The sequence below is a fragment of the Salmo salar genome, chromosome ssa15 (genome assembly GCF_905237065.1).
Source record: "Salmo salar chromosome ssa15, Ssal_v3.1, whole genome shotgun sequence".
Classification (NCBI taxonomy): Eukaryota; Metazoa; Chordata; class Actinopteri; order Salmoniformes; family Salmonidae; genus Salmo; species Salmo salar.
The window spans coordinates 93,755,286-93,768,407 of NC_059456.1; the positions used below are offsets into that span (position 1 = coordinate 93,755,286).

A 13,122-nucleotide genomic window follows, 5' to 3' on the forward strand; every position below is an offset into this window, starting at 1 on the left:
TAACAATGGCATGACGCGACGAGTGACGGAGGTGCAACCTATGAACAGTACCACTATATCAAACTGCCCACAAAACATGACAGTTGTCTCAAACGAAGTACACTCCTGATTCAAGAAATATATCCAGTGGTGGTCTACTAGCCTGCTTTCTCTTCAGTTTAAAATAAAACATGAATGCCTTTACAGAAGTACAGGAATACAGCATACTAGTTTGGTTTTAGGGGAAAACATTCAACAACAAAAATAACTAGAAAAACTAAATGTTGGGCCTCCCGGGTGGCGCAGTGGTCTAAGGCACTGCATCGCAGTACTAGCTGTGCCACCAGAGACTCTGGGTTCGAGCCCAGGCTCTGTCGCAGCCGGCCGCGACCGGGAGGTCCATAGGGCGACGCACAATTGGCCCAGCATCGTCCGGGTTAGGGAGGGTTTGGCTGGCAGGGGTATCCTTGTCTCATCGCGCACTAGCGACTCCTGTGGCAGGCCGGGCGCAGTGCACGCTGACCAGGTCGCCAGGTGTATGTACGGTGTTTCCTCCGACACATTGGTGCGGCTGGCTTCCGGGTTGGATGTGCATTGTGTCAAGAAGCAGCTCTCAACCTTCACCTCTCCCGAGTCCGTACGGTGCGATGAGACAAGACTGTAACTACTACCAATTGGATACCATGAAATTGGGGAGAATTGAAAAAAAAAAAGATTGGTAATACATGTCGTCTGGGTTCTGTCTTTTCCAGCTCCAAAGACGTGTAGTCCTAAGCAGTTTGTGTGTAAAGATCAGGTGACCTGCATCTCTAAAGGATGGCGCTGTGATGGAGAGAAGGATTGTCCAGATGGGTCGGACGAGTCGCCTGATATCTGTAAGTACAGTTTAGGGCTGTCTCCTACTAAAACTAATTATGATAGACCGAGAGTCGTCTTTTCCTTCAATCCAATCGATTGGTTGAAATTTTTAAACATGTATTTTTCCATACATCCTATGTGTTTTAATCATATCAACTACATGCACTGAGCTTGTCTGATGCTTTAAGCACACTGTTTGATTAAATAATTAAGACACTAATTACTAGAGGGAGCTCGACCGTGTTAAAAACAATGACAGCGAGTGACTGTGTGACTAGCACCCACTGTCTCTCTCCTCCCTGCTGCAGCGACCACCATCGAACATCAACAGTGCGTATTGTGCTGTCCGTGTTGCAGATGATGCAATATAAGTACAGCCATTTCTGACTCAAAAGTCAAAAGTTGTGTTACTGAAATCCCTAATTTGTTTAGGAAAGCCATCCCCTATTTCCTCAACCCTTGCTCTCTTTACATGATACATACAGTTGAAGTCAGAGGTTTACATACACCTTAGCCAAATACATTTAAACTCAGTTTTTCACAATTCCTGACATTTAATCATAGTAAAAATTCCCTGTCTTAGGTCAGTTAGGATCACCACTTTATTATAAGAATGTGAAATGTCAGAATAATAGTAGAGAGAATGATTTATTTCAGCTTTTATTTCTTTCATCACATTCCCAGTGGGTCAGAAGTTTACATACACTCAATTAGTATTTGTTAGCATTGCCTTTAAATTGCTTACCTTGGGTCTGTCATGCCCTGACCTGAGAGAGCCGGTTTTCTCTGTTTCGTTAGGTCAGGGTGTGACATGGGGTGGGCATTCTGTGTGTTATATTTCTATGTTTTTTTTTCTTTGATTGGCCTAGTATGGTTTCCAATCAGAGGCAGCTGTCTATCGTTGTCTCTGATTGGGAATCATACTTAGGCAGCCCTTTTTCCCTCCTTCTGTGTGGGATCTTGTTTTTGTATTGCTGTTAGTAGCCTGCAAAACTTTTCGTTCATTGTGTTGTTTATTATTTTGTTTTTTGCCGGTTCACCATTAAATAAAATATGATGAACCCAACACACGCTGCGCCTTGGTCTCCTCCTAACGACGAACGTCACAGGGTCAAACATTTCGGGTAGCCTTCCACAAGCTTCCCATAATAAGTTGGGTGAATTTTGGCCCATTCCTCCTGACAGAGCTGGTGTAACGGAGTCAGGTTTGTAAGCCTCCTTGCTCGCACACGCTTTTTCAGTTCTGCCCACAAATGTTCTATGGGATTTAGGTCAGGGCTTTGTGATGGCCACTCCAATACCTTGACTTTGTTGTCCTTAAGCCATTTTGCCACAACTTTGGAAGTTTGCTTGGGGTCATTGTCCATTTGGAAGACCCATTTGCGACCAAGCATTAACTTCCTGACTGATGTCTTGCATGAGGCTCTGCTCACGGAATCAGTAGACTATTAAACAAACACTCAAACAGGCAACAGAAGCAGGATCTGTCTTATTTCAGTAAATATATATGTATGATTTATAAAGCCAGGTACATTTAAGTTGATTATAGACCTAATTAAGTTGGAGTTTCCTCTCTCCTCACTTTTCTTAGACAATAAGACAAGGGCTGTTTTCTCATCACCTAACTCCGCTGCTGCCTCCACCGCATTGTTCTCGACACCAATATGCTGGTTCACTTTGCTGTTATGCATATAGCAACATGGTCTAGGAAAAGGTGCCAATTCAACAGTGCACTGATGTTTCAGAACCACGGACAGCGACCTCTTTCCATCACGGGAGAAAGCACATTTGTCATAAAATAATAATATTTGTTCTTACCTAATATAACCATATACAATTTCAGTAGCACATGTCTTAGACTGATGGACTGCGCAATCCCCACAGCCTCCACAATGGATCTGTTTTTTTTCTATGTTTGTGCTTTTCTATAAACCAATTTCTGTGTTTTTGCAAGTGACTGATTGAACAAATCTTCACTCTCAGTGTCTGCAATTTGGCAGTACGCCCAGAACCTTGTTAAGAGAAAAGGATATCTCAGTTTCATGGTCTCAGTTTGGAGAGAAGAAGCCTTGTGAGGTATTGGTCTGTCACATGCTTGAACCAGTATTGGTTGGTCACATGAATGAAACAAACATTAATTATTAATGAATTATTAATAAGCTAAATCATGCAAATATGACTTGTCTGCAGTATATAAGAACTAAACAGGACTGCCCCGTTAGAGCTTCTGACAGATGTCCACTATGGTGCATTTGTTGGAACCTCTCCAACGCACTGACAATAAACAATGATTCATTTAAGATTGACTTCGAGTGTCTCTGAGTAAGAATTTCCACAACATTACTTTTGTAATTTTTTTCTTAACTCTATTTTCTTACAACTGTATTGTTGGTTAGGGCTTTTCAGTATACATTTCACAGTAAGGTCTATACTTGTTGTATTCGGCGCATGTGACATAAAATCAGATTTGATTTGAGATTCAGCCGCGGGCCGATTTTGCCTGGAGGGGCTGGTCGGGGGACCGGAACATACTGTAATTACAAATCATTTGTAGACTGCAAATTGACCGGAATTGACTAAAACATAATAATTTCAAACCTTGCTTACATTTGAATACGATCATGCGTCTCTCTATTATGTGTGGGAATACTTGGGAACAGATTTCTTCAATTAAAATCACTTGGAGCTGATTTCTTAGTGTTTTTTTATGTCTGTCAATGAAAATCCCCCTCTCTGCCCTCTCTGTCTGTCTGAAGGACATGGGTGTAGCATCTGCCCTGTCTGAATCTGCCATGTCTGGCTCGGCTGGGCTGGCTGTTATAGTCTAGTGAGTTATAGCGCTCTCTAATGAAGTCCTGTTGTTTAGTCTGGCTTTTCAGAGGGATGTGTCTGCTCATGTCTAAAAACTCTGCCTCATCTCATCTGTGTGGTCTCTCTGAGAGGCTGGTCCCAGGCAAGAAACTCCCATCTAACAGCCACCCTCTCCATTGCTGTTCTACACCCTAGAAACTCTCATGTACAGCCTCCCTGTGTGTATGTATGTATGTGTATGAAGGAGGCTCCTAATGGAGACAACAAGTGTCTGTGTGCCACACCTCACATCTGTTAGGCCACGAACACTCTCCCTCCCAACAGTCAGTCTGGCATGGGGAGACGACTCATCAGACAAGTGGCTGACAGCCAGAACAAACACGTTTGTTATTGCTGGAGAAAAACACCATTAAGTGCACACAGATGGGCCTTTTGGATTCAACATTTATGAAATAGCTCAGTGGAATAAATCCTCCTCTGTTGTTGTGCTGAAAACTAAATAAAACATGAACATTGGTGTTGAAATAGAGAGAGGGAAGTTTATATTGCTGTGTATATCATTGTGTCTGAGCTTGGATGCGTCTCCCATGGATAGGTCATCAAGTTCTCTGTTGTGTTCTGTTGTATTCAGGCCTGGTTCCAGATCTAATTGTGCTGTCTTGCCAACTCCTATGGTCATTGGCGTGACTGTTACCATAGAAGTTGGCAAGACGGTATAAACAGATCTGGAACCAGGCTAGTTGTATCCCATTCCCCTCTCTAGATCTCCTATCTCTGGCAGTTCAATGAGTACACTGGATCCCCAGACCAACTTCGTACAAGCGTTGGTTTCCTCAGTCTGGGTCAAAATGTGGTAACTGGAGATAAACTGGAACTGTGGAAAATACTTTCCTCTACTTCCTTCCTCTGGGTGAAGATTCATTTGATTGAGCTTGGCTGGCATACTAGGACCAATGGAATAATCGCAAATTATATGGAATAGTTCCATCTAGCTACCACTCCAGGCCGGCTCAATCAGAATATTTAAGGTGAACAAATACTAGTTGAACCCAGGTCTGAAACGCAGTAGTTAAAAAAAGAAAAGCAGCAGGTTTCTTCATTCCTCTTCCTCCTCATCTTCTTCCTTCTCCTCCTCCTGGGCTAACAGGGTCTTTAATAACATGTAGCCTGGCCGACGCTCCTCCTAACTCAATGTCCCCCTCTTCTAGACACAAACACACTCTCTCCTAACTCCATGTCCTCCTCTTCTAGACACAAACACACACACACTCTCCTAACTCCATGTCCTTCTTGTCTCGTCGAAATAGATTCAGTCTCCATACCCATTCAGTCTCCTCTCTCTGACTCTACTTTAATGACAGGCTGTATTTCTGCCCTCTTGATCAACAATAGTTCAGATCCACATGAAAACATGGAATGACCCCGGGAATAGATAGAATATTGCTCAGACATGTACAAAAACATTCTAAAGTTCAAAATGGGTGGATCTTTCCTTTAATGTTACCTCTGACTTTCACTGAGTTATTGAAAAACATATACTATTTTGATAGAGTTTGTTAAATAATGTATTACTAATCCAAAAACCTACAATGGCTAATTTCTAAAAAGCACAGTAAATTAAAAAGAACTACTTTTTTTTATCCCCTTTTCTCCCCAATTTCGTGGTATCAAATTGGTAGTTACAGTCTTGTCGTCTCATCGCTGCAACTCCCGTACGGACTCGGGAGAGGCAAAGGTCGAGAGCCGTGCTTCCTCCGAAACACAACCCAGCCAAGCCACACTGCTTCTTGACACAATGCCCACTTATCCCGGTAGCCAGCCGCACCAATGTGTCGGGGGAAACACAGTGCACCTGGCAACCGTGTCAGCGTGCACTGCGCCCGGCCCGCCACAGGAGTCGCTAGTGCGCGATGATGGGACAAGGACATCCTTGCCGGCCAAACCCTCCCCTAACCTGGATGACGCTGGGCCAACTGTGCACTGTCCCATGGGTCTCCCGGTCACGGCCGGCTGCGATAGAGCCTGGACTCGAACCCAGAATCTCTAGTGGCACAGCTAGTACTGTGAAGCAGTGCCTTAGACTACCACGCCACTCGGGAGGCCACAGTAAATCTATTTTGATGAAGAACTTCAGATAGTTATTACGATGATAGTAATTTCAAATGCTAGCATGAACAGAGACGGGTTTCAATAGAAACAATGCCATATAGATCCATTAAATCCGTGGAGCATCAAGATCACCAGTGTGCTGGAGTTTCTTTTCAGTTCAATGGCTGCTGAAGGAACAGTGACTGTGTGAAGGGTTTCATTTACCAGAACAGATGCTGATGGTCTGCTGTGGCTGAAACATTGCTCTCCACACAGTCCCATTCAGGCAAATGAAACACTGCATTGTCTTTATGGAAATATTACAGAAGTAATATGGAAATTTCACTCACATCCAATTGCTTTGTAGCCTAACTGACGGGGGAGAAAAAGATGAGTCTTTCGGGAGTTCGTCTTTTACTATTCATTTCACTCTTCAAGCAGGCATAATATAAATTGTGTGTAAAATATTTGAAATCCAGGCAGGTTTGGGTACTAGAGTCATCAGCCTTGGCCGTTCTCTCCGTCTCCCCTGCTTTAAAGCCAACAGCATGAGATGAGAGGCATTCAGTCCAACAGGCTATAAACAATGAGGCCTCTCTCCCTCGACAACAGCTCCAACACAAGATTAAATAATGGAGGTTCTGGCCCCTCTGTACTGTCCCAAAGCCCCAGAACAGGACACATATAACCACATTACAACCACATATCAACCTACTAGTTGCTGGGCTATGTGGAGGCCTACAGTGGGTTGTCCCAACCAGTGGGATGTCCCAACCACATATTCATGGTCAACAACATTGTTTTGCCCCATTCATTTGGAAAAATAGAGTATTCAGGATGCTTGTGATTCAATCACTAATTCATTTGTACGTCTGTTTTAAAATTACACTGTAATGCTACTACACTGTTCTCTTGCTGTGGTCTGAATAACAAAACCATGTTTTTACACTCCTAGTTGTATGAGCGTAATCCAACAGAAAGTCAGGGCTCAGGAACTGACCTACAGCGGCACCAGTCTTCAGGACTGAACCAGTTGCTGGTCTATGTGGAGGCCTTCAGTGGGATGTTCCATACTAGGCTCCGTAATAGGACACATACGTATAACCACATAACAACTCAGCAGTGAACACACGCTAGAACCTTTCTCTCTCTCACCCCCTCCCTCACTCTCTCCTTCCCTTTCCCCCTCTCCTTCCCTTTCCCCCTCTCCCCCTCTCCTTCCCTTTCCCCCTCTCCTTCCCTTTCCCCCTCTCCTTCCCTTTCCCCCTCTCCTTCCCTTTCCCCCTCTCCTTCCCTTTCCCCCTCTATCTTGATCTCCCCTCTCGCTTCCCCTCTCTCCCACTTGTTCCCATTAGTCTCTCTCTCTTAAGCAGGACATATTGCCCCAACAGTGACTGGACAGTGTGGGAGGCATTAGATCTAGGATGTCCCATAAGCCTCCACAGTAAAGCTGATGCCTAAACAAAGCCATGTATTGATGTGTATTTAGGGAGTTTACAGTGGTCCTTATTTGTTCCAAAAGTGGAAAGTTTATTTAGCCACTGAATTAAAGGTCTGACTCTGGCTGTACACACACAAAACACACACACACACACAGAGCTGGTGTCAGGGGGTGCAAACAAAACTCCCTGCTCTTTCCCAGCAGTTTCCCCCTGAGTCCTGACCACAGTCTTGTGTGTGTGTGTGTGTGTGTTTGTGTGTGTGTGTTTGTTAATGTTGTTGGGAATCAGAGTACTTTAATTACAGCATTATCACCAGTTCAAGGTAATTACTATAGCAAATTGGATCCCAAAGTATGTTCAGTTCACCCAGATTTTACAGGGCGGACACGCTTTTCTCTCTTGTTCTCGCTGGATCCTCTCTCTTTTTCTCTCCCTCTATAACTCCATCTTTCTTTCTCGTTCTCTCTCTCTTTTTCCCTCTCTCTTGTCGTTTGGCTGTTGTTCTCTCTCTGTACAGGGTTGACCTACTGCTGCGCGCTCAGTGAATGTACTGATATACAGCACGCTGTGACAGGGCAGGCAGAGCTGGCAGACAACATGGGCCATGCTTATTTCTTTAAGTAGGTCAATATATCAGTAGGAAAAGGACACTCCATTCACTGTGAAAGAACAGAAATAAAGGTACCCCATAGCCTCTACTGTCGCTCTCTCAATTCAAATTCAAATATTACAAAAGTTTCAAAAGAATAGAGATATTTCAAATGTTATATTATGGCTATGTACAGTGTTGTAACAATGTGCAAATAGTTGAAGTACAAAAGGGAAAATAAATAAACATACACTACATATACAAAAGTATGTGGACACCTCTTCAAGTTAGTGGATTCGGCTATTTCAGCCACACCTGCTGCTGACAGGTGTATAAAATCAAGCACACAGCCATGCAATCTTCATAGACAAACATTGGCAGTAGAATGGCCTACCTTTCCAACAAGTCAGTTCATCAAATTTCTGCCCTGCTAGTGCTGCCCCGGTCAACTGTAAGTGCTCTTATTGTAAACGTCTAGGAGCAACAACGGCTCAGTGGTAGGCCACACAAGCTCACAGAACGGGACTGCCGAGTGCTGAAGCGTGTAGCACGTACAAATCGTCTGTCGTCAGTTGTAACTCACTACCGGAGGTGATAGGTGTGACCCTTTAACCCCCCCCCCCCCCTTCTCTCTCCCTCAATTCAAGGAAGCATATGTTTACATTGCCAAAGCAAGGTGAAATAGATAATAAACTAAAGTTAAATAAACAATCAAAATGAACAGTAAACATTACACAGAGACAGTTCAAATGTCCTATTATGGCTCTTTCTCTGGGCTCTCACCCTCTCTGCATGGTTCCTATTGTTTTAAACACAAGATACCTTAAGTAACCTTCAGCTCAGTCAGGGCTCAGGAACTGACCTACAGTACCCTTTAGCTCAGTCAGGGCTCAGGAACTGACCTACAGTACCCTTCAGCTCAGTCAGGGCTCAGGAACTGACCTACAGTACCCTTTAGCTCAGTCAGGGCTCAGGAACTGACCTACAGTACCCTTTAGCTCAGTCAGGGCTCAGGAACTGACCTACAGTACCCTTTAGCTCAGTCAGGGCTCTGGAACTGACCTACAGTACCCTTTAGCTCAGTCAGGGCTCAGGAACTGACCTACAGTACCCTTTAGCTCAGTCAGGGCTCAGGAACTGACCTACAGTACCCTTTAGCTCAGTCAGGGCTCTGGAACTGACCTACAGTACCCTTTAGCTCAGTCAGGACTCAGGAACTGACCTACAGTACCCTTTAGCTCAGTCAGGGCTCAGGAACTGACCTACAGTACCCTTTAGCTCAGTCAGGGCTCAGGAACTGACCTACAGTACCCTTCAGCTCAGTCAGGGCTCAGGAACTGACCTACAGTACCCTTTAGCTCAGTCAGGGCTCAGGAACTGACCTACAGTACCCTTTAGCTCAGTCAGGGCTCAGGAACTGACCTACAGTACCCTTCAGCTCAGTCAGGGCTCAGGAACTGACCTACAGTACCCTTCAGCTCAGTCAGGGCTCAGGAACTGACCTACAGTACCCTTTAGCTCAGTCAGGGCTCAGGAACTGACCTACAGTACCCTTCAGCTCAGTCAGGACTCAGGAACTGACCTACAGTACCCTTTAGCTCAGTCAGGGCTCAGGAACTGACCTACAGTACCCTTCAGCTCAGTCAGGACTCAGGAACTGACCTACAGTACCCTTTAGCTCAGTCAGGGCTCAGGAACTGACCTACAGTACCCTTCAGCTCAGTCAGGACTCAGGAACTGACCTACAGTACCCTTCAGCTCAGTCAGGGCTCAGGAACTGACCTACAGTACCCTTTAGCTCAGTCAGGGCTCAGGAACTGACCTACAGTACCCTTCAGCTCAGTCAGGACTCAGGAACTGACCTACAGTACCCTTTAGCTCAGTCAGGGCTCAGGAACTGACCTACAGCGGCACCAGTCTTCAGGACTGAACTACAATGGCAGTCATGTTCCTCACTATACTCTACCTTTGTGAGTTAAAAAAAAAGATTCTTTTTTTAAACTATTTTTTTCAGCTAATGTACTGTAAGGGAGATTGTGTGTGTCTGGGACGTTTGAGTGAGGCAACATTGTGTTATCCTCCTTGAAGTCTTTACATAACGGGATCTGTCTTACCTCTTAAATCCTATCTAATGGCACAGCCACAGGAAGACAGGAAGCAAAGGATCAACCGGGAATCCACATACTGTACTGGATTGATGAAGTGGTGGTAGAAAGATGTGGAATTAAAGGTGTGTTCATTTGTGTGTGCATGTGCATTTGTGTTTGTGTGTGAGGAATAATGATGAGTCAATCTATTTCAGGTAGGCTAAGTATAAATCAAATCCATTGGGACAAACTGCACAGTAAGCTCCCCTGTCTTTCTCTCTATGCTACAATATTGCTATTATTTGGCTATAGAGCACAGTCAGCAAATACCCACTTATTTATTTTGCAATTAATTTCTTTCCTTGCTTTTCATCCATTTTATTTATGTTGTGTGGATAATGGTTTATAGTGTAATGAGCAATGAGGTGAATTTGACAGGGCCTAAGTTCTTCAGACTATTCTGTTATTTGCTGATGTAAGTGAATGGGCCAACTTCTTACACAAATATTTAGGATGAATGAAATCCAACCAAGTCATAATTGAGGAACCATGCTTCCCTGTAAGCTGTTAGCATATTTGTTTCAAGAACCACATAAGCTGTTCAATTGTATTTCTGTCGCTGCCTGAGAGGACATACTGCATGTATAAACCCTACTGGGTGCCAGGTAGCCTGGGTAAGAGCGTTGGGCCAGTAACCGAAAGCCAGCTGGCTAGGGGCTCTATTTTAACAAATCTAACGTAATCTAACGCAATCATAAATTGCTAGGTTCAGGGGTTTGTCAGAAATATTTTTGCTATTTTCACTTACAATTATCGGCGCACTTGATGGCGTTGGCACGAAAGGGCTGGGTTTTGATGAATTAACAAGTGTGTCTCGCCCCTCACCCGCCAATCAAAACGCGAAATATGTGGTTGCTTCAAGGTGTGTATATTTTATGTGTTGCCTTGGAATCTGCTCCAATTCCAATGTTAGTGCGTTATAGTTTGTTTAATGGCTTACAGACACGACATAACAAAATGTAGACGTAACTTTGCCAAATACGTTAACTGGAACCCATTTGCAGTCCACATCGTTCTAAGTAATTGCATGGCTTCAATAGCATTCACACTGATTTAAGGGCTAGGCCAACTGTAAATTGCTTTATGGCTGCGCATGGCAATGACAAGCATTGTCAATAAGCAAGATTCAATTCATTATCGATAAGGCCTGATATAGGTTATGTCACACTTACAGGCACCATAATTTCTCCCCGTTGGCATATAATATTAAAACAATGCAGACTATGGAGGGTTTTACGCACATCGAAAACGGGACCTGCATGGCTAAAATAATGTGGGCCTGCCTAATGCATATATAAAAGGGAATGCCAGCTCACTGTTTTACTACTCTCAAACTTTATATTTTAATAAAGCTTTCGTGTTTAAGATTTATTTCCAAGCGGTCTCAAAAGCCAACCCCTTTATCGACAGTCTTGAATACTTCGCGATTGCATTGGGCAGACAAAAAAATGCTTAATTGAGAGGAGGGTAGGCTATGCTTGGTTTTAAACCAAATAAAATGAAATTGGAAAAAAACATTCGTTTTTTATCTTTCTAAATACGAAGTACATTAGGCTACTCTTGTTCCATGCGTATATGGGCAGCGTGCATCACGGCTGGTTTAGCTGCGTTTTCGCTGTCAGAATTCATGCCATAACCAACTGCGTTACCGCTAAAACCAGCTTTTGGTTGGTCTTAAATATCTCTACTGGCGCTGCCTGAAATTAGCACTTTGGATCATGTTTTTAAGGACACACCTAAAATATTTCCAAACCCTCCCATCTGAGCGTGCTGATGTTAGACAGGTAAATTTCCGAATCTGGCTTTCACTATTTAGCTTTTTACAATGCAATTTGCTGTGTCATAATGGCTTTTACCTTCTACAACTACTTTGAATGTTGTAGCTATCAATGGTCCCATTAACAATTACCCATATTAGCAAACTTATTTATTTTCAAACTTCATATAGCTCTACTGGGCCCTATAGGTTATTTATCATCATGAACAATATTAGCAAAATTTCCCTGAAAATTGGTTGGTTTAGTCGGTGTCGATTAATTTAGGTTTTTCTTCCCAGCTCTAACACACACACACACACACACACACACACACAGTTGAAGTCGGAAGTTTACATACACTTAGGTTGGAGTCATTAAAACTCGTTTTTCAACCACTCCACAAATTTCTTGTGAACAAACTATGGTTTTGGCAAGTCGGTTGGGACATCTGTGCATGACACAAGTAATTTTTCCAACAATTGTTTACAGACAGATTTTCTCACTTATAATTCACTGTTTCACAATTCCAGTGGGTCCGAAGTTTAGATACACTAAGTTGAATGTGCCTTTAAACAGCTTGGAAATTCCAGAAAACGATGTCATGGCTTTAGAAGCTCCTTGCTGAGTGGCCTTTCAGGTTATGTCGATATAGGACTCGTTTTACTGTGGATATAGATAATTTTGTACCTGTTTCCTCCAGCATCTTCACAAGGTCCTTTGCTGTTGTTCTGGGATGATTTGCACTTTTCGCACCAAAGTACGTTCATCTCTAGGAGACAGAACGCGACTCCTTCCTGAGCGGTATGACGGCTGAGTGGTCTCTTGGTGTTTATACTTGCATACTATTGTTTGTACAGATGAACGTGGTACCTTCAGGTGTTTGGAAATTGCTCACAAGGATGAACCAGACTTGTGAAGGTTTACAATTTTTTTTCTGAGGTCTTGGCTGATTTCTTTTGATTTTGATGTCAAGCAAAGAGGAACTGAGTTTGAAGTTAGGCCTTGAAATACATCCACAGGTACACCTCCAATTGATCAAATGATGTCAATTAGCCTATAAGAAGCTTCTAAAGCCATGACATAATTTTCTGGAATTTTCCAAGCTGTTGAAAGGCACAGTCAACTTAGTGTATGTAAACTTCTGACCCACTGGAATTGTGATACAGTGAATAATAAGTGAAGAAATCTGTCTGTAAACAATTGTTGGGAAAATTACTTGTGTCATGCACAAAGTAGGTGTCCTAACCGACTTGCCAAAACTATAGTTTGTTAACAAGAAATTTGTGGAGTGGTTGAAAAACGAGTTTTAATGACTCCAACCTAAGTGTATGTTAACTTCCAACTTCAACAACTGTATATACTGTATCCTTCACTATCTGTTCTTTACTATCTATTGCATGTTAGCCACTCTGTCACTGCTCATCCATATATTTTATACTTATATATTGTCA

The 13,122-nt window shown here is 43.2% G+C and overlaps 1 protein-coding gene across 2 annotated transcripts in view; it reads left to right on the forward strand.

The window, feature by feature from the left end:
• LOC106572662 (low-density lipoprotein receptor-related protein 1) overlaps positions 1-13,122 on the forward strand; it is a 249,595-nt gene that overhangs the window by 43,356 nt on the left and 193,117 nt on the right. For both annotated transcript variants that reach the window (XM_045696299.1, XM_045696300.1), the window contains exon 2: positions 732-854. In XM_045696299.1, the coding sequence (XP_045552255.1) occupies positions 732-854 (123 nt within the window). The remainder of the gene's footprint in view (positions 1-731; positions 855-13,122) is intronic.